Genomic DNA, 18,490 nt, shown 5'->3' with positions numbered 1-18,490 from the left:
TGGGTTTTGTGTAGTATTTTGCATGCTATTTTGAACTGATTACAAAGCAGTTGTTTGTTTAGCTGTGATTATAGATTTCTTCCTAGAAAATTAGTGCTTCCACTTCCTGCTTTGTTACTGCCTGAGCAGAACATCTTTACAACTCTTTAGGAAGTATTCCAATTGCTGGAGTGCAATGGCTCACCCACATCCCTGTTTCCCAGCAGTGCCCTGTACATGTCCACTGTGCACCCTGGACAGGAGGAGCTGCGTCACCACCTCTGAGGGCGCCCAGCTGGCCAAGGAGTTTGGAGCCACCTACCTGGAGCTGCATGCTCTCAATGACTTCTACATACAGAAGTACTTTGGAGGCGTGGTGAGTGTGGCGCAGTTCAGTCCAACACTGAGCTCAGACCGGGGCTACAGCTGCAGCTGTGTGGGTCACCTCCATACGTCCCTTCCAACCTGATAACACTACGATGTTCTGATTATTATTATTTTAACTTTTATTTCTTGATCCCTCACTGTTGTCCTGCTTGTAAAACGAAAATGGTAAGATTGCTGAAGTGACTTTTTAGCATATTCTTGTGGTCTCTGAGTTCACATTCACGTCTTATGGGGAGTGGCTGAAAGAACTGGGATTGTTCAGTTTGGAGAAGAGGAGGCTCAGGGTGGGGGTGTATTGCTCTCTATAACTACCTGGCAGGAGGTTGTGGAGAGGTGGGGGATGGCCTCTTCCCTCGAGTATCAGCAATAGGATGAGTGGTTGTGGCTTCAAGTTGTGCCAGGGATGTTAGGAAAAATTTCTTTTCAGAAAGAGTGGCGGTGCAGTGGCACCGACTGCCCAGGGAGATGGTGGAGTCACCGTCCCTGGAGGTGTTCAGTATGTGTATGGAAGTGGCACAGGGAGACAGAGTTAGTGGACGTGGTAGGGATGGACTGATGGTTGGACTTAGTGATCTTAGTGGTCTTTTCCAGCTTTAATGATTAAGTGATTCTAATCCCAAACAGAACCCAGTGTCAGCCGCAGTAAACTTAAATGAGGCAGAAGCTGAAAAGCTTGTTAAATACACTTCACCTTTAACCAGCATTTTCCGTTTTCATTCTCCCGGGTGCAAGGAGATCCACTGAGTGGTTTCAGACTTCCAGATTTATTTGTCTTCTCCATAAAATTATTTCAAATTAGTGTTTAATTCAGTTTTATGAGATGTTTCAAACAGCATTAAAAAAAAAATCTTTTATTTACTTCCCTGGTAGCATTTGGGTTTGGAGAAAAAAAGGTGGTTGTTTGGTACAGTGATTTCACATGATCTTTATGACTGTCCCTGATGTAATAATGAGGGGTTTGGTCGCCATTTGAAATATCTGACACATCAATTAGTCAGGTTTTATTGGATGCATTCATTTCTGATTAAAAACAAGGAATCCTCTCAACATCTTGTCCAAGCAGAATATTCCTCTGGTTTTTACGAAGTACTGTGTGCACCTTGGATATAGAACTGTTTAACACCTCCTTTAACTAGAACTAAGCCACCCTTTACACATCTTTGCTCTTGTAAAATGGACCATTTCACCTGGAGTACAGTTTTACTGCAGTGATCATGCTTGATGTGTGCTGTGGTAAAACAAACCTTGCTCACACAGACCATATTCTAATGTGACTTTCCCAGAAGTTGAGCGTCCAACCTCGTGGCTTGCCGAGGCCACACTGAGTAAAGAGGAATCATCTCAGGCTGCATATAAAATATACAATGTAGTTGATGGAAAGAAGTAAGAAAACTTCTTTATTTTTTTTTTATATTTTTCATTAAAACGTTAGAAAAAGAGGACAACAAAAACATAAAGCTGGTGGAAAGGACACATGTACACTATGGCATTGTGTGGTGATGGTTAGTTGCAAGCTGAAGCACTTGTGTATGGTTTTGTTGTTTCCTTTACTTGCACCTGATTGTTACTCGCTAAGTCTTACTATTCTCTGTAATTGTGTAATTCACAACCAGTGAAAGTTGACAAATTGAATATCTTCATGCCTGTCATTTTTTAGGAGATTAAATACAAGGGGAAAAAACACTGCCATTTGAGTAAATAATCTTTTAAATTATGCCAATTCCAGTTAAGTTTGGTACATTATACTGATAAAGAAGTGCTAGGACTCTGGCAACCTGGATAACCTTTTTGTAATGGCAGCCACTTCAGTCCTCCATATAGCATCCACTCACTGTCCTTAGTTTCATGTCTAGTTTGTTCTTAAATTAATAGGACTTCTTAAAAATATGCTTCATGTTCTAGCTGGAATATTTTATGATCCAAAGTTTGAATCAGAAGTCATCTGAAAAAATGAAGAAAAGAAAAAAGACCCAAAAGTGCCATCGACTGCAACCACCTCAGCTGGAACAGCCAGGTGCTCACCAATGTCTGGTCTCTGCTGTGTGTGTGGTGTTCTTTATGCAGTTAACATTTTGTGGTAATTATTCTGAGCCCTGCTGTCATCAGTTCTTCTGGTTACATTGCTCTATTTGGGCAATTGCTTAGTGCTGGTTTAATTAATGTGGAGAGAACTGTGAAATGTTGCAGTGGACTTTAATATATTTTAGACAAAAATAGGTGTCATTTTCATACACTTTACAAAAAAAAAAAAAAAGAATATACATACTAATACAAGCTTTATGTAAAGGATTTACAGATAAATTGTAGATGGCAGTCATTAGTCATGTCGGCAAGTAACTTTTTTATTTGCTGAAAATAAAACAAGGGAAAAGTGTGTAATGCTGCAACTGAGCTCCTGCATCGAGTTTCCAAGCATCTGATGCACTTATCCAGTGCAGTGATTATTGACAAGTGTTCACTATTCAGTATGTATTTATCTTTTCTTGTACCTACCAGAAACACACTCCGATCATGAGGTTTGGGATTCACTGCCCAGGTGCATTTTGAACATGACTGCCTCAGGAGGTTTTCTATGAGGGTGGACATCCTTTATTAAACATGTTCTACTGGATATTTCCACCGTTGTAGCAACTTACTAAGTGTGTTGAAACTGCATGTAAAATATTTTCTTGCCATTTTTTTTTTCCAAAAATTGTCCTTGATTTGACCAGATTTCTGAGGAGAAAATATTCTGTAGGTAATAATTGCCACAATTTTACAGATCAGCTCCTTAACTCTTACAGAAAAAATGCCCATTTTAAAAGGCGAAGCCTCTCACTACGACTCCGACCTACACAACTTGCTATTCTGCTGCCAGTGTGCGGACGTGGCCTTTTACTCAGAAGACTCCAGCAAAGTAGTGGAAGCTCACAAGGTCATCCTGTGTTCGGTGAGCCACGTCTTCATGCTTCTCTTTGATGTGAAGAGCCCTGCGGACATCCACGACCCCTCCATCCTGCGCACAGCACAGAGCCTCTTTGCGGTGGAGGCTGGGGCTGGGCTGCCCACTCCTCATGGTGTGCCGCCATGCAGTGTGCCCATCAGGGTGGTCGTTAAGGACTCTGTCTTCTGCTCCTGTCTGCCAGACATCCTGCACTTCATCTACTCAGGTACCCTATGAGAATGGCCCATCTACTCAGTTCTGTTGCTGCAGCAAATATCCTGCTCAGGAGCACAGGCATTAACTGAAGAAGTGTGTTCTAGCTGTCATTGTGTCATGTCATATTGTGGCACCTATTTTATCCCTCGTGATTACTAGCAACTGAATATGAAAGAAGCCCTTTACCTACACGTAATTTCAGAAGTAAATTAGCTGTCATTCCTTATCTATTGAACAAAAATTAAGCTCAATACTTAACAATTCCCACAAGCTAACATCAATTATATTCAAAGGTTTACCAACAAAATCTAGAACTTGTGACTGTTTCACATTTCAGAGTTTTAAAATATTTTTGATTGACTACATAATCTAAACATGTAGAAGAGAAAGCAGGGTTACAGAGGTAAAACTGTCTCATTTTCTCTTCTAGATATGATGGCACACCAGAGAAAACAGTGATAACTTGTCTGAATGCAGGGCACTTCTATACATTTCATGCATTTTGCTGTGAATTAAATCTAGGCAGTGGTCATGCCTAAATAAGATTAGCCATCCAGACAGTTGAAAGATGCCAAAAAGTTCCAACTGTCTTTGAAACTTACCACAGCAAAGTGTACAAGGATAAAATTTGTGCTTTCCTAATTTTTCCTTTGACTGTTGTCGCCTGAACTGCAGCTCAGGTTTGGCAATAATATTATTTACTGTAAATATCTTTTTGACAGGTTAGGCTTTCAGAGCCTTTACAGGCCATCAGAGGGCCATTTTAACTTTGACCAGTTTTTGAAATTTTTAGCTTAGATTAATTTTTGAAAGAAAGCTGTTGAGATGCATAATGCAGTATCATCAGTTTGACTGTGAAAGCCAGAAAGAAAGAAATGTGTTGAAAACCATGTGCTTTTTAAGTTACTGGTATTCAGAACATGACTGTGTAATGGAACTTTTCTGGTTGAGACACCTACAAAGCAATTCAGATACTATGGAAGTCTCATAGATAGTGAAGCGTTCGGTACTGAATGCTTTCCCGTAGTATGTGATGGTTGAGATGGAGGGAATCACAGAAATCCATTCTGAAAGCAAGAGACATCACAGAGTCACAGAATTGTAGGGACCTCTGGAGATCATCTATTCCAGTCTCCCTGCTAAACCATATTCCCCAGAGTAGATTACACAGGAAAGAGTCCTGATCCCTTGACCACACTGTCCATACTTGGTAGCATCACTGTATAAGTCATCTCTAACTTATCATGAAAGCCTGACTGCCAGAACTGCATCTTCTTTTTCCTAAGTGAAAATATCCAGCTGATTTATGTGCAAAAAATGTAATATATGCAGGATTTTTTTTTTTGGCACTGATAGCAAATTTTCTCTGCCCGCTGAGTGCTGTGCCTTGTCTATTTATAAGCCAACTTTACCTGGTTTTCTGGCAGGTGCTTTCCAGTGGGAGCGATTAGAAGAAGATATAAAAAAGAAGTTGAAAGATTCTGAAAAAACTGAACATGTGCTTGAGAAAGTTAAATGTATCCTGAAAACTCCAGGGAAGGTACATCTAACACACGTGCGGTAACGTGTAGAAACAGTTACTGAAGTTCTCAGAAAATTCTTCCTTGTCAGCCTGCGTTTTACCCTCTGTTTAGTCTATGTGGTCTTCTATTGTTTTCTAAGTAGGTTGTTATATGAATTTATAACACAGAAACATATAGATGCTGAGGTAATGTGCTGGGTGAATGTAACCACTAAAAAGCACCTAAGTAGATCTCCTAACAGGATTACTTTATTTATGGCTTCATGCATTGCCTTAACAACACGATGATGTGTTCCTAATTCTCATGTAGTAAGGGCTGCCCAGGGGAGCTTTACTTTCCTGAGTAGGTGCCAGGAATTTTGCTTCTGCCAGAGATTGGAAGAGTTGATTTCCCTTATAAATGCAATGCAGAAATCTGCCTATTGCTTAACGTGTTTAATTCAGCTAGTGACTTTGCAGTAAAATATTGTTCACATCAAGTTAATTGTGCCAATACAAACTTGCAGTATAGAATCAGTTTTAACAGCCATTTACTTTTATATATTCCCCAGTACTGTGGCACTTTCACACAGTATTTCTGTCAGTGTAAATGGGGAAGTTGTCTTGAAATCAAGATCAACAATATAAAGATCAAAAGTAACCGAGCCATTCCAAGCTTCTGATCTCTCCGCTGTAGGCTTGTCAGTCCTAAGCATCCACAGATAAACTCTTCACAGGTGTGGGGAAAAAAAAAAAAAAAAAAAAAGCCCTGAAATCTTGTAAGATCATAAGCCTGGTTATTTTTGTTTTTTGTTTTGTTTGCCTGTTTTTTGAAGGGGGAGGATGGGATTGGGTTTTGTTTGTTGTTGTTGTTTTCTTTAGGGCCTTTGTTATACTTTCAGAATACTTTTATTTCTTTTTTTTTTTTTTCTTTTTTTTTTCAGAACTGTGAGGACTAGAAATGAATTGGGCCTGGGGCTGAAATGATAAGGAGGGTTGCGGAGTAGCAGATGTGAAGGATGCTGTTGGGTAGAATTAGATAAAACAGATGGTGAAAGACTGTTGCTTGGTTTCCTCACATAAATGATGTCTTGTAATCACTTTTTTTTTTTCTTTCTGTGGGCAACTGTACATGATAGCTTTTGTTGATAATTTAATTTGCAGGTAAACAGTTTGCAAGACTGCCAATCTCACCAGATAAAGCGGCTGTACAGTACTTCTCTCAGGCTGTTCTTTAACACGCCTGTCCTGGCAGATGTCATCTTCACAATACAAGGTACCTCTGCTTCTCCATGTCACCAGCAGTTCTCCTCTCTGAAAGGAACTGGGAAGTGATAGAAACTGTATTTTCCACTGCATCGAGATAAAAGTCAAAACTGAGAAAATGCATGCACTTTCCTGCCACCTTTTTTTTTTGCTTATCAGTAGCACTTGTCTGAATGGAAGCTTTGGGGCAGCGTCTGCACTCAGCACTTTGTTGAGCCTGGTGTTGTCTGCCTGTGTTGGTAGAAGGTTGTACCACTCAGATTTATGCATATTTCTGGTAGGCCTAGCAAAATGAGGAGATGCTCCTGAACAGCCCTGAGCTCTCCTTTAGTCTGTAGGGAGCACATATCACAACACTGTATCTTGGGTGACTTTTTCCAGAAATTAAAAATGCAAAAAAAAAGAGATTAGAAAAAGATTTTCAAAATGCATGTTTTTGTGAGAACAAGGATTAGATTGTGTTTTAAATGCTAATGGTTTCCTCATGCCTACTCTTCATGCAGAAGTGGTCTTTTACAGATAGACGGTTGTTTAATTATTTTAGATTCAAATCTCAGAGCCAAATACGGAGCATTAATCTCTCAAAAAACAAGCAGATGGGGATGGGTGGATTCCTTCTAATTGTTCTGTTTAATAATGTAGTAAAAACAACAACAACAAAATCTTTGAAAATGAGAACAAAATCCTAATGTTGAATAAAACGACATGAGCAGTTTAGCTCAGTGACCCATTACTGAGAGGCCCTGTGGGAATTTGATGAAACCATACTGCTATTGTATATTTTACAGAGGAAAAATTACTGCAAATTGACTCAACTGGTACTTTCTTTAAAAAGCACTCTCGCCCAATAAGAAAATGTGGGATTATTTTTTATTATCTGATAAATCTTCCAAGATTTTTCTCTAATTCAAAAATCACAATTATTACATTAAAACTGAGTGATTGCTAAGTGATAATCAGTGTAGTATAGTCTTTTCCTGGCAAACACATTTTTATTCTGCAACTAATTCCTTGAATACTGAGAGTTGCTCTGAGCTTTCCAGCTTATAAACATACTTGGGCAGCATAGAAGTCTATTACGTTTGCAGAAAAACTCATGGTTAGTAGGTAAATCTACTGCATGTGCAATACATAAGGGCACACATATCTTACACAACATCTGTATCACACAGTGGTCCAAGTACATTAAAACTATATGACACCACTGACATTTCTTCTGCCTGTATAGAAATGTTCATTTGTTGCATGCAGCTCAGGAGGAATGGAAATAGAAGCACAAGTGAATAGAAAGAGAACAAAAATGAGGAAATGGCAGATGTTATGAAAATGCTGGGTAGGTGGCAAGGTTGTGGTTGAGGAGGAAATTAAAACTGACTTCTGTGTAGGCGCATGTGGTGTTTTTACCTTAGCTGTCAGTTGACGTGTTTCTTACAGTTTGATGAACTCATGCATCTCTGACTCAAGTCCTCGTTCTTTCGGTGGTTGCTGTCTTGCCAACATTTGTCTTGCCAGGCAGGACTGCTGAGTTCAGATGAGCTCCAAGGAAATCTGGGTGTTGGCACTGGTGTCTTGGACTATAGGGATGTTCAAGAGGAGTCTACAATATGCTGCTGCTTACTATGTCTTCCAAATGCTGTAGTGGAGTACATGCTTCACGTGTAAATATTATAAAATGGAATAATATATGACCACCATTTTCAAGAGACAATGACCAAGAAATGACTTTTAGGTGAAAAAGTTGGTCTAGATAAACTTCTACTACTGATGTAATGAATTAAACAGAATGTTATCTGTAATATGTTACCTTTCTCTGTTTTGTGTGGTTATGTGCAAGTTGGACTGGAACACGCATTTATTATCAGTTAGGTTGCTGATGAACATGCAATTACTTGTGTACATAATAATTCACAGCACTGAATATTTATACCAGGGACCATAGTTCATTTAGCGTAAGCTGGTACAGATCCAGTGGTTCAGACTTTATTCTACTTAAAGGCCTGTTTCTGATTGATGAAATGTTGACCTATTTGGTCAACTTGTTAGGAGCAAATTGTAGCAAGAAATTCAGTATTTCTTTCAAAGATCTTGTCTGGTAGTGTGATACTTGTGTTTGCTAGTGGCTATTAGATAGATGTAAACATCTTGAATGGCGCATAATGGGAGTATTATTAATTATCTATATGATATTATTAATTTTAAACATAAAAATTGCTTATAATCATCATAGGTGATGTGTATACAGTCTGAAAAAAATGCAAGACTTAGCATCAAGATGGCACCACGTGTATAAACTTGTCATGGATTTTTCTCTTGCATCCTGCAGGTGCAACTGTACCAGCCCACAGAGCAGTTCTGGTAGCTCGCTGTGAGGTAATGGCAGCTATGTTTAATGGTAATTTTCTAGAAGCAAATAGTATTCTGGTTCCAGTGTATGGGGTTTCCAAAGACACTTTCCTCTCCTTTCTGGAGTATCTTTATACCGACTCCTGCTGTCCAGGTGAGAAAATTTTAAATATATACATTATTCTATGTTGAGTTATTAAGAATCAAGGGATAGAAGGTGATTATTGTGCATTAATGCATAATGCATTATTATGCATTAAGAAACACCAATAGGTTCTTGGATAATGTCTCAAGAAAAAAAATATGTTGGTGATAAAAAAAATAAATTAGTCTTATTCAAGTATTATTAAAGTGTTCCTTGGAATGGGTTGTCCAAGGAGGCTATGGATGTCCCATCCCTGGAGGCATTCACGGCCAGGCTGGATGTGGCTCTGGGCAGCCTGGTCTACTGTTTGGTGACCCTGCACGTAGCAGAGGGGTTGAAACTCGATGATCATTGTGGTCCTTTTCAACCCAGGCCATTCTATGAGTCTATGATTCCATGATTCTAAAACCAATATGCAAAGACGGCAATGCTGTAATCATTTTATGCTTACCTAGCAAGACTGAAAGAAGAGTGTGGAATTCTGTTTCATTGTCCATTGTAACATTCTGAATTTTCTCTCTACACCAAAGTAATATTACTTTCTAATCTGAATTCTGGGTTTTATTTCAAAATTTTCATTTTGGTTGGCATATATTTTGTGATGCTTTACGTAAATGAAGTTAACTTGTAAGAATACCTTACTGATGTACATTAATATCTTACTTGCATAAAAAGCACCTCTAATTAGATTTAAACTGAATATTTGTCAAGAAAAATGAACTAAAATACTCTTTATTTCTTATCTCTTGTCCTCTTCAATGAGAAGAAAAGCCTTCTTAAATATGAAGTGTGAATTAAATACAGATAATCTTCCTTTGATAGAATGAATGATGGTGCTGTATGTAATTTTTTCTTTTTTTTCTCCTTCTTAAATAATTCTATTTTGCTGTTAGTTTTTCTCATAGTTCCCTTTTCAGGCCTCCTAACATTTCACTATCCACTGAGTTAAATATGCAACATCTACTGCAGTTTTTTAATGGTTTTGCTGCCTTTTCTCTTCAGTCTCTTTTTTGACTGCATTTTCTCTTATGAGTATTACAGATATTCTCTTCTGAAAGAGAAGCTACAAATTTTCATCATTCTATTACAGTAGCTTTAAAGAGATCAGCGGCATTTGACTTATCGTCTTCAAGACATATGAAACTGACTATAGTTTGTTATACTTGCCTTCTAAACATTTACCAACTACTCTTTTTCCTGTTATTTAGATAGTTTACTAGGAAAAGACAGTGACGAAACAAGCCTTTAATAATAATAATGAGAAATAGAAGAACATAACAGCATTTCGTTTTTGTGTTTGTCATTAAGTGTTTAAAAGATCAGTCTGTAGAAAGCAGCTGCAGTCATCTTCTCAGATAAGTAAAACTTGTAACTGATGCTCTGTTGTTTTTTCAGCCAGTATTCTCCAAGCTATGTCCCTCTTGATCTGTGCAGAGATGTACCAAGTAATGAGGCTCCAGCATATCTGTGAGCTCTACATTATCACACAGCTCCAGAGCATGCCCAGTAGAGAACTGGCATCCACGAGTCTCAGCATTGTTAGCTTGCTCAAAAAAGCTAAGGTATGACTTATAATAAAGAAGAATATATACATGTTCACTGTGACTAGGCGGGAGGGAGGAGGAGGATTTTATTTTATTTTTTAATGTGGCAGTTAAGATATTAACAATTTCACTTCTGAGGGCAAGTATTGACTTATAATTTGGCGCTTAGGAATTTCTGGTGACACAAGGGTGGCAAAAAAGGGATCTTCCTTAGCCTTTTATTGTAGAATGTGCAGTCATACCAAATTCTTTGCAATTTTCTTCACCAATGACACACTGCAGTAATTCAGCTTTATTTCTGCCAAAAGGGTATGTTTAAGGCAACTGAAGATGCACTACCTCCTCTTTTAGTCAAAAAAGTAAATTGTATTATATCCAAGTGCCACAGAAAATCTCGCCTGACTGATAGATATTGAGTGAAAAGAAAAGGTTAGAGGCTGAAAAAGGATAGATAAAAAAAGAAAGTAAGGGCAGATTTGGAAAGCAAAAGAGAAAAACAAAATGTTTACAAGTCTCGGGAAGGATATTATCTTGCAGAAATGGGGTTTTGTGGAGAAGAAATAGCAGCATGCCACATTCATAAAGTGAGAAAAAAAAGCAAATTGAGATGATCATATCTGGGAGATACCTGAATAAGGAACCCGTTTTTTAAACTGTAGTTTCTAAGAAGCGGTTTTTAAAAAATGTTTTCCTTATGTGTCAATGCTTGAGTGAATGTGTAGAGATTCCCATGATATTCCCTTCACTGGCAGAACTTAAAATGTCTCATCAACTTTTTAACTGTGCATGTTATGGTACTGGGCTTTGTTTTGCTGCTCCTAAATTGATCCAAATAATCTGAGTGCACCCAGGATGCTCGTGCAGGAGGAAAGACCCAGGTTCAGTCCTGCACCTGAGGGATTAAAGCTGCAGGAGCTACCTAGCACGCTGAGGCAAAGGGGAGGCAGAGGATCTTCCTCACTCTCCTTTTTCTGAAGCTCTGCTGCCATGCAGAAGCCAAACATTTCAAGATTCATCACCAAAAGTAGACCCAGGGGTTAGGTCAGACAGCTGGAGGAGGGCAGTCTTATTGTTCATTCATGGGTTCTGAGTCCATTTACATACGTCTGTCAATGTCCGTTTCAGCTCCTTCTGTTAAAACTTTATTTAATACAATGCTATGTTAACAGTGGTAGTCTGAAATATTTTATCATGGGGAGTGTGGTTGTTTTTCCTCTTTTCTTTTAGACTTGATAGTATTAAACTGTTGTTTGTATTTCCTTCTTGCAGTTTCACAATTCTGATTGCCTTTCCACTTGGCTTCTTCATTTTATTGCCACTAATTACCTCATCTTCAGCCAAAAGCCTGAATTTCAAGATCTTTCAGGTAGCTGTTTCCAGATTACTTTTAAAAAATACATATTTTAAAATTCTGCTAAGACCAGAAGTGAGGCACTGAATAATAATACTTTTGCATGAGAAGATGACTAGGACTTCTCTCGATATACTGTGTAGAACCATCTAAAATCTGTTGGAACCAGGTGATCCACCACCTCATTGTGAGTCTCACAATGAGACACATAAAGAGCAGCACAGTCAGCACTACATACATTTGTCTTTTGATTCCTGTTGTGATGACCAGCATGGCCAATTCCTCCTGTTGCTGAATCAGCTTGGACACTTTAATCATCACATCATCCCTTTTACACTTTTATACATATAAATTTGTTTAGCTTGTACCCATTGTTGAAAGGATTGAGTCATTTCCAATATCTGCTGTTTAAAGCTGTGGGTTTTTTAAAGCTTTTTTTTTTGTAGGTAGACAGTAGGATTCTTGTGGCACTATCCAGTAGATATTTTGAAGTCAACTAATTAATTAATAAACACTGAAGTAAATAAACTCAGATTCTTCCAGGGAATTGATACTTATTTTCCATTGCAGAGTATATTTGTATCCTGACATGTAATTTTAGATTTGCCCACTGCCTATTTTTTTTAAATCTCTTTTGTCACTATGATGAAAGTGATCTTGACAGGTGCAACTCTTTCCATTTCAACCAAAATTGATTAAAAGTCTTCTTTCCTTGTGTACAAGACTTACATATATATGTGTGATGACTGATGGCTTCTGATTGTTACAAACAGAGAATGGAGAGGTGGGTCCTCCCTGCTTCGCTTGGACCTGAGTTTCATCCTCCAGTGGGCCATCTGCCCCTCTTCTGAAATACCCATTTTGTACAGTCAGAATTGGATGATGAGTGAGAGCAGAGCAGCTGTGCTGGTGGATGTCACTCACAGGGAGGTTCATGGTTTGATCTCCTGCCTTCTGATTCGGGTGTCAGAGTGTGTTTCAACTGCACTTGCTACAGCGCTTCAGTCTCAACTACTCTGAGCTTCTTGTGAAGGTGTAGGAATCGGGGTTTTCCCTCAGTTTGGTGGAGGTGGCAGCTGCCTCTGGCTTTCCATTACAGAGGTAAAAGAGAACAAAGACCCAGTGGCTTATGGGTCACTGCAGGGATTCATCTAGGCACAGCTACATTCCCATTTTACAGTGGGATAACAATTTTATGGGGCTGTTGTTGTTGCTAGAATAATAAAATCACAGAATTATTAAGGTTGGAAAAGACTGCTAAGACCATCTAGTCCAACTGTCAGCCCATCCCCACCATGTCCACTAACCATGTCCCTCAGTTCCACATCTGTGTATTTCTTGAACACCTCTAGGGATGATGACTCTACCAACCCCATGGACAGCCTGTTAAGTAGCCTGTTTCTTCATCTGTTTTCCCCTATTGTATTCTGACTCAGAAAACTGAAAATTCTAACCCTTTTCTCTTATTTAGAAAGGTGCTACTACCTCATTCAGAGCTGCATCTGATACTCAGGCCTACATAGACAGTCTCCAACATAGTCCACATTCACTGAGCATTCACTGAGTAGGTCTTTTCACACTCAGATTACTTCTTAGTGCTACCAGAGCACTGTCAGACAGGACACTGATCTATGGACAGCTTTTTCTAAAGCTTTTAGTGCTGATGCTGCTTCTCACTGTCAATATCAGCAGGAAAATCTCTATTAGAAGACTGTAAGGGTGTAAGGGTGCTTCTGCTTGCATATGCAGTTACCCAGGTGGATATCAGTCTGTACAAGCCTGCTATGACACTGTGGAAGTGATGCTTCTAATGGTCAGGATGTGCTCTGATGATGCCCGAGAAACTTGGGGGTGAGCTGTACAGTATCACCATGTCATATATTTGCTAAGCCATTGCCTGGAGTTTCCTCTATGCCTTCACCATGTGTAAAGCACCCAGAGCTGATGCAGCTGCTGGTTTTTAGAGGTTTCTGAAATGGCTGGTTGTGACTGGTACCCAGCTGGCTCAGCCTCTGGTGGAAAGCAGCCATGGATCAACTCATGGGAAAAGAGTGCCCACAGAGTTGGCTGGTAGTCCTTGAAGTTTGCTACCAACATGCATGATGGTCTTCCCTTTGCTTTTCTCTTTCCTATGAGCCGCTTCCGTACAAATCATTGAGAGATGAGCATGTCCTGCTCCATCAAACTTACACCGAGACAGCTGAAGGCAAGAAATGAGGGTGCAAATGTAAAAACATATGGACCAGGTGAAAACATTCTGTTCTGGCTTTCAAGACACCAGTACTCTTGCAGGCACAGCTCTGGTGGAAACTCACTGGTAGCTGGCAGCAGTTACTGGTAGGTGACCTGTATTATTCAGAACATCATCACATAACATAATCTCCAGTTTCAAGGAGAACAGTGGAGCATGAGGGAGCTGATTACTAGTTCCTTTTCTATGGGTGAAATCTTGAAATCTTCAAAGGCACCTCTGCATTCTGCAGAAGATAAATGAAAGATGCTGCCTACTGCCTGCTACTAATATACCTTCCTACTGCTTGTTACTAATGTAACTTTCCTGCCTCACCATTCTTCAAGATCTCTTCTGTACTTTGGTCTCTGTCCCATTTGGTCTGAGACCGATGCAGGATAATTTGGGTATGGCTGGAGTGTAAGGATGAAAATACATACTTGTACAAAGGCAAGGAAATTTTACCTAAATACTGTGACTAATGACTCTGTTACGTGATTTTATGGTGTCAGTGACAGAAAATGTGGAATGAAAGAGAAAAATCTTGCTAACTTGTTAATTGACCTCTTCACCTTGTTTTTTGTAGTTTCAAAACAATTGGCATAGAGATTGAAATACCCTCCTTTATAGTGTTTCAGCGTGGAAAAGCTCTTGCAGTTGATTCCAATGCTTAGTTATCTTCTGAGGATAAAGAATACCCTTCTCTAGGATGATCTCCCTACTCTTTTCAATAAGTATTATATCTGTTCTATAATGAAACATATTTATTACTGACAGTAGCAAGGAAACAACATCTAAAAACTTTCACACTATGTGTACTACAGTAAGATCTAGACGAAAGGGACAACAGTAATTTCAACTTTACTATTTTATTTGCATTTCTACCCTTGATGTTTTTAAACAAATTTGAGAGGCTTTTTGCAGCCTGTGCATTCATGCCTATGTATATATCACGGTTAATTAATTTGTTGTTTTCTTTAGTGGAGGAGCGCAATTTTGTAGAGATGCACAGATGGCCATCCAGTATGTACCTGAAGCAACTTGCCGAATACAGGAGTTACATCCACTCTCAGAGATGCCACTGCACAATAATGTAAGGAGACTGAACATACTGGAAGTGCATCTCAGCTGGGAAATGTCTAAATGGGGATCATATGAAATACAATAAATGTATCAGCAGCGAAAATGAACACTGATGTGCCCTTGAACACTGTATGCAGTACTGTAGCACACATACTAATATACTTCACTTTCGTAATAAATGATTCTACTTTTTTCTCTTTAAAGCTGTAAGAAATGTATCATGAAGAATTTTTGAGGTATGAGGATTTTGCCTTCACAGGGTTTAAACTGGGTCATGTCATGACCGGCATCCATTCCATTCCACTTTTTAATTGGATGTCATGGTCATTTTCGGCTGTTAAGGTGTTGAAAATGTATTTTTTTCTAAGTCTGTGTATAGTAGGAATAAGATCATCACTGCTAGGATGCTGAGAGGCCAACTCAAAACGTCTCAGAATGCAGAAATTTAATGCAATTTGTTGGCTTGCAAAATAAAGGGTAAGATTAATATATGCTTTAGTAAGCATTAATTTTCTACTCCAGGTTAAGTTTGTCCCTTCTTTCACTAGGACTCTTATAGTCATATAATCAGACATTTTAATCCTGGGGAATGCCTATGCATCAGTATACTCTTTAATGCCTGCAAAATGTCTAGAAATAAAAATACTTTTTCCTCCCAGTGAATAAGATAAGACAGCCTGCTTTCGTAATCTGTAGAGCACTTTTGTTAGTGCGGTCATACTGTATGTCCATACTTTCTGAATGAGTGGTTAATTTCTCAGATAGAAGAAGTGAATCTTGAATACTGTGCAAAGGATGACTCTTCAACAGCAGACAGCCTTTAAGAGTACGTTCTTTGGATCACCGACCTGAATCATTCATTTCTCTTACCATTAATATTGTAGTCTGTATTAATGTTATGGGAAATGAACCCAACATTTGCACTGAGAGTATCTATTCGAGCATAGATAATTTTATTATCAGTCCTCTTGTACTTTTTTTTTCCAATTCCACTTTGCCATTTACCCCTAGTTTTGTTAAGTGTTATTTGAGCCTAGAAAGACAAGGGAAAGACTGAAAAAATTATTGAGTGTTTCCCCAAATTTCAGAGCCGAGCATCTCAAATATACCAGGAAACTGTCTGTGAGATGAAGACGGAACTGCAGATTGCTGGAGCTGAAACCTTTCTGCTTATATGATTTTTTTTCTAACATTTCATTAAATTTTCATAGGTAAATTTTTCGTTTCAAATTCCATGCTAGAATCAAAGGAATGTTTTTTCTTTCTGGTGATGTTTTGCATAAGGTGGAACTATGTGAGAATGTGTTCTATTCTGGGGAAGAGAAAGTAAAATTTTTCTCTTGGCTGGCTAGTGCAGGCTGGAAATTCTAAGATGAGTTTATGTAAGAATGACAAATCACTTCTATTTTTAGCTTGTCAGGAGACCTTAGAGTTCATTAAAAGACAAGATCTCACTTCATCTTGCACATATATAGTGCATAACACTGCTTTTTCAAGATCACTGAAAAAAAACTGAAAAAAAGGATTAGGAATGTAAAATGTATTACACTTAATTTTAAAGAAAGGGTTTTTTTTTTCCCTAATTATGTTATTCACCTTAGTAGAAATTAGAAGCATAAATTAGCTGGCAAGGTAGGAGTAAAACTTGTATTTTCTCTGAGCATAAAGTCATGAACAGAAATGGGCACACAGCTGGACTTTACCTTGCCTGGATACCTGGCTGCATGCGCAATCAGTGCATGCTTCTGTATCAGCAGCCAGCTGACCACTGACGATACGGTTTATATGACTCATACTGACTTCTCGTACAAAACTGAGGCAAATTTATGTGAATGTTTGCCTGTATTGCGCACAGTCCTGAATTTTTAATGCTCTGAAAGCTTTCCCAGTCTTTTTTTTTTTGCTAGAAGTTAGTATTTTGCCAGTAATTTAAGTTTAGATAAGGTATGATGAAATACTATTTTTAACTTGATGCGAATGTTTTATAGACATTTAAAGTAGGCCCAATGGGTATACGAACTTTGTATCCAACCAATATTTTGATACTGTGGTAATCACAGGTTTTATACAGAGAAACCAGGCAGCGTAAAGATATTTATTATTTATTCACAGGCTTACAGCATATTATTATTCAGGCAGTAAAACAGCTTTCCACCCTACTGAGTATCCCATAATGCCACCTGTATCAGGTGGAGAGCTATGTTATCCTTGCAAACAGAACATGAGAGAAATTTAAATTCTTAGAATAATTGTAATTGCTAATTCTCATTTTTATTCTGTGTGATGATTTTCTGTAGAAATGTGTTTATCCCAAAACTATTTTTAAAACTGATAGCTTGACATTTGAAAATATAGCTGAGAGAAGATCATGATGCTTGGTTAGTTGCTGATGGTATTTTTTTAGTATTTTGATAGCACAGTGCAAACAGAGATCATGGGTCAGATATTATTGCCATATTGAATTTGGTATTTGTGAATAACTTTGTATGAATAACGTTAGTAAAATTTAAAGTAAAATTTAGGAAGCAGCTGGAAAGTTATTTAAACAAGTGAATTTGAGGAGGCAGAGGAAAACTGATGTGTTGCTACCATAGGAAAGGTACTGCTCAAGATGTTTTACAGGCAATCCACAGTTATCCTATTAGTAGCATCCTGTTCACTTTAAAATAGACTTGCCAGGTTCTGATAAACACTGTATTATAGAGTGAACTAGTTTCCTGATTTTGTAACAGCCCCAGAGGTTTCTTCTCTGTGAGAACTAGGATTTGCATCTAGTCAGATCCCACAGAACCAGCAGCTGCCTCAACATGATGGCATTCTAAGCTACATTTCTTACACAGCCCTGGGGGTGACAGGCGGAGACCCAAATGTCTCAATGCCAACTCACGAGGGTTGCGCACGTCTCAGCATCTCCTGACTCCAAGAGCATTGGGAACGTTGGGTTCAAAGAAGGAGGCAGGTGGTGAATGTGGGTAACCTTAGGCAGTAGCTGAGCAGGTTTCAGAGGGTTTTAGATTACAGTGTTGGACAGACGTTCAGGTGGAAGTTTGACTTATAAATCCTTCATTGGAGATAACTCTTGAAATCCTCTTTTAGAAGTGGAGTTGTATTTAAGTGATAGATTACGCCGTATAATTTTTGCCACGTGTATGTGTATGCTTGTCCCAACCTAGCACTAAGACCTATAGAGACTAATAAAAAACATTTCTGCATGAATAGTGTTTTCCACAGTATAATTAAAGAATCTCTGCTCTAGTCCACTAGGTGTTGGTGTATTTGATTTGGGAAAACAAAATTAGAAGTCAAAAGCATTATTTCATTATGCATATGCTTGTTCTTTCAATATGCCATGACAAGTGTACGTGTTATTAGATTTAATATTTAAAATTTTGCTACAAAATAAAAAGATTTTCTCTAGTTATTCTCATGATTATTGTCTCATTTGTGTTTGATTTGTGATTAATGATGTTGGAAATATTTCTATAGCTTATTAACTTACCATTTATGTGTGATGTGATAAGT

General features: G+C 38.4%; 1 protein-coding gene across 4 annotated transcripts in view; it reads left to right on the top strand.

Moving 5' to 3' along the window:
- RHOBTB3 (Rho related BTB domain containing 3) overlaps nt 1-18,398 on the top strand; it is a 30,472-nt gene extending 12,074 nt beyond the window's left edge. Inside the window, exons 4-13 of one of the 4 annotated variants that reach the window (XR_005842673.2) lie at nt 204-355; nt 2,269-2,380; nt 3,150-3,515; nt 4,933-5,045; nt 6,171-6,282; nt 8,596-8,769; nt 10,156-10,322; nt 11,574-11,670; nt 13,792-13,992; nt 14,867-18,398. Coding sequence is in view for 3 of the 4 variants with exons in the window: in XM_004949383.5 (XP_004949440.1) it covers nt 204-355; nt 2,269-2,380; nt 3,150-3,515; nt 4,933-5,045; nt 6,171-6,282; nt 8,596-8,769; nt 10,156-10,322; nt 11,574-11,670; nt 14,867-14,982 (1,409 nt within the window). In the remaining variant the exon portion in view is untranslated. The remainder of the gene's footprint in view (nt 1-203; nt 356-2,268; nt 2,381-3,149; nt 3,516-4,932; nt 5,046-6,170; nt 6,283-8,595; nt 8,770-10,155; nt 10,323-11,573; nt 11,671-13,791; nt 13,993-14,866) is intronic. The other 3 variants (XM_004949384.5, XM_004949383.5, XM_429123.8) reach the window with 3 other exon arrangements.
- The last annotated feature ends 92 nt before the right edge of the window (nt 18,399-18,490 follow it).

Source organism: Gallus gallus, chromosome Z, assembly GCF_016699485.2.
Source record: "Gallus gallus isolate bGalGal1 chromosome Z, bGalGal1.mat.broiler.GRCg7b, whole genome shotgun sequence".
NCBI lineage: Eukaryota > Metazoa > Chordata > Aves > Galliformes > Phasianidae > Gallus > Gallus gallus.
This window is presented reverse-complemented; position numbering and strand designations above follow the sequence as displayed.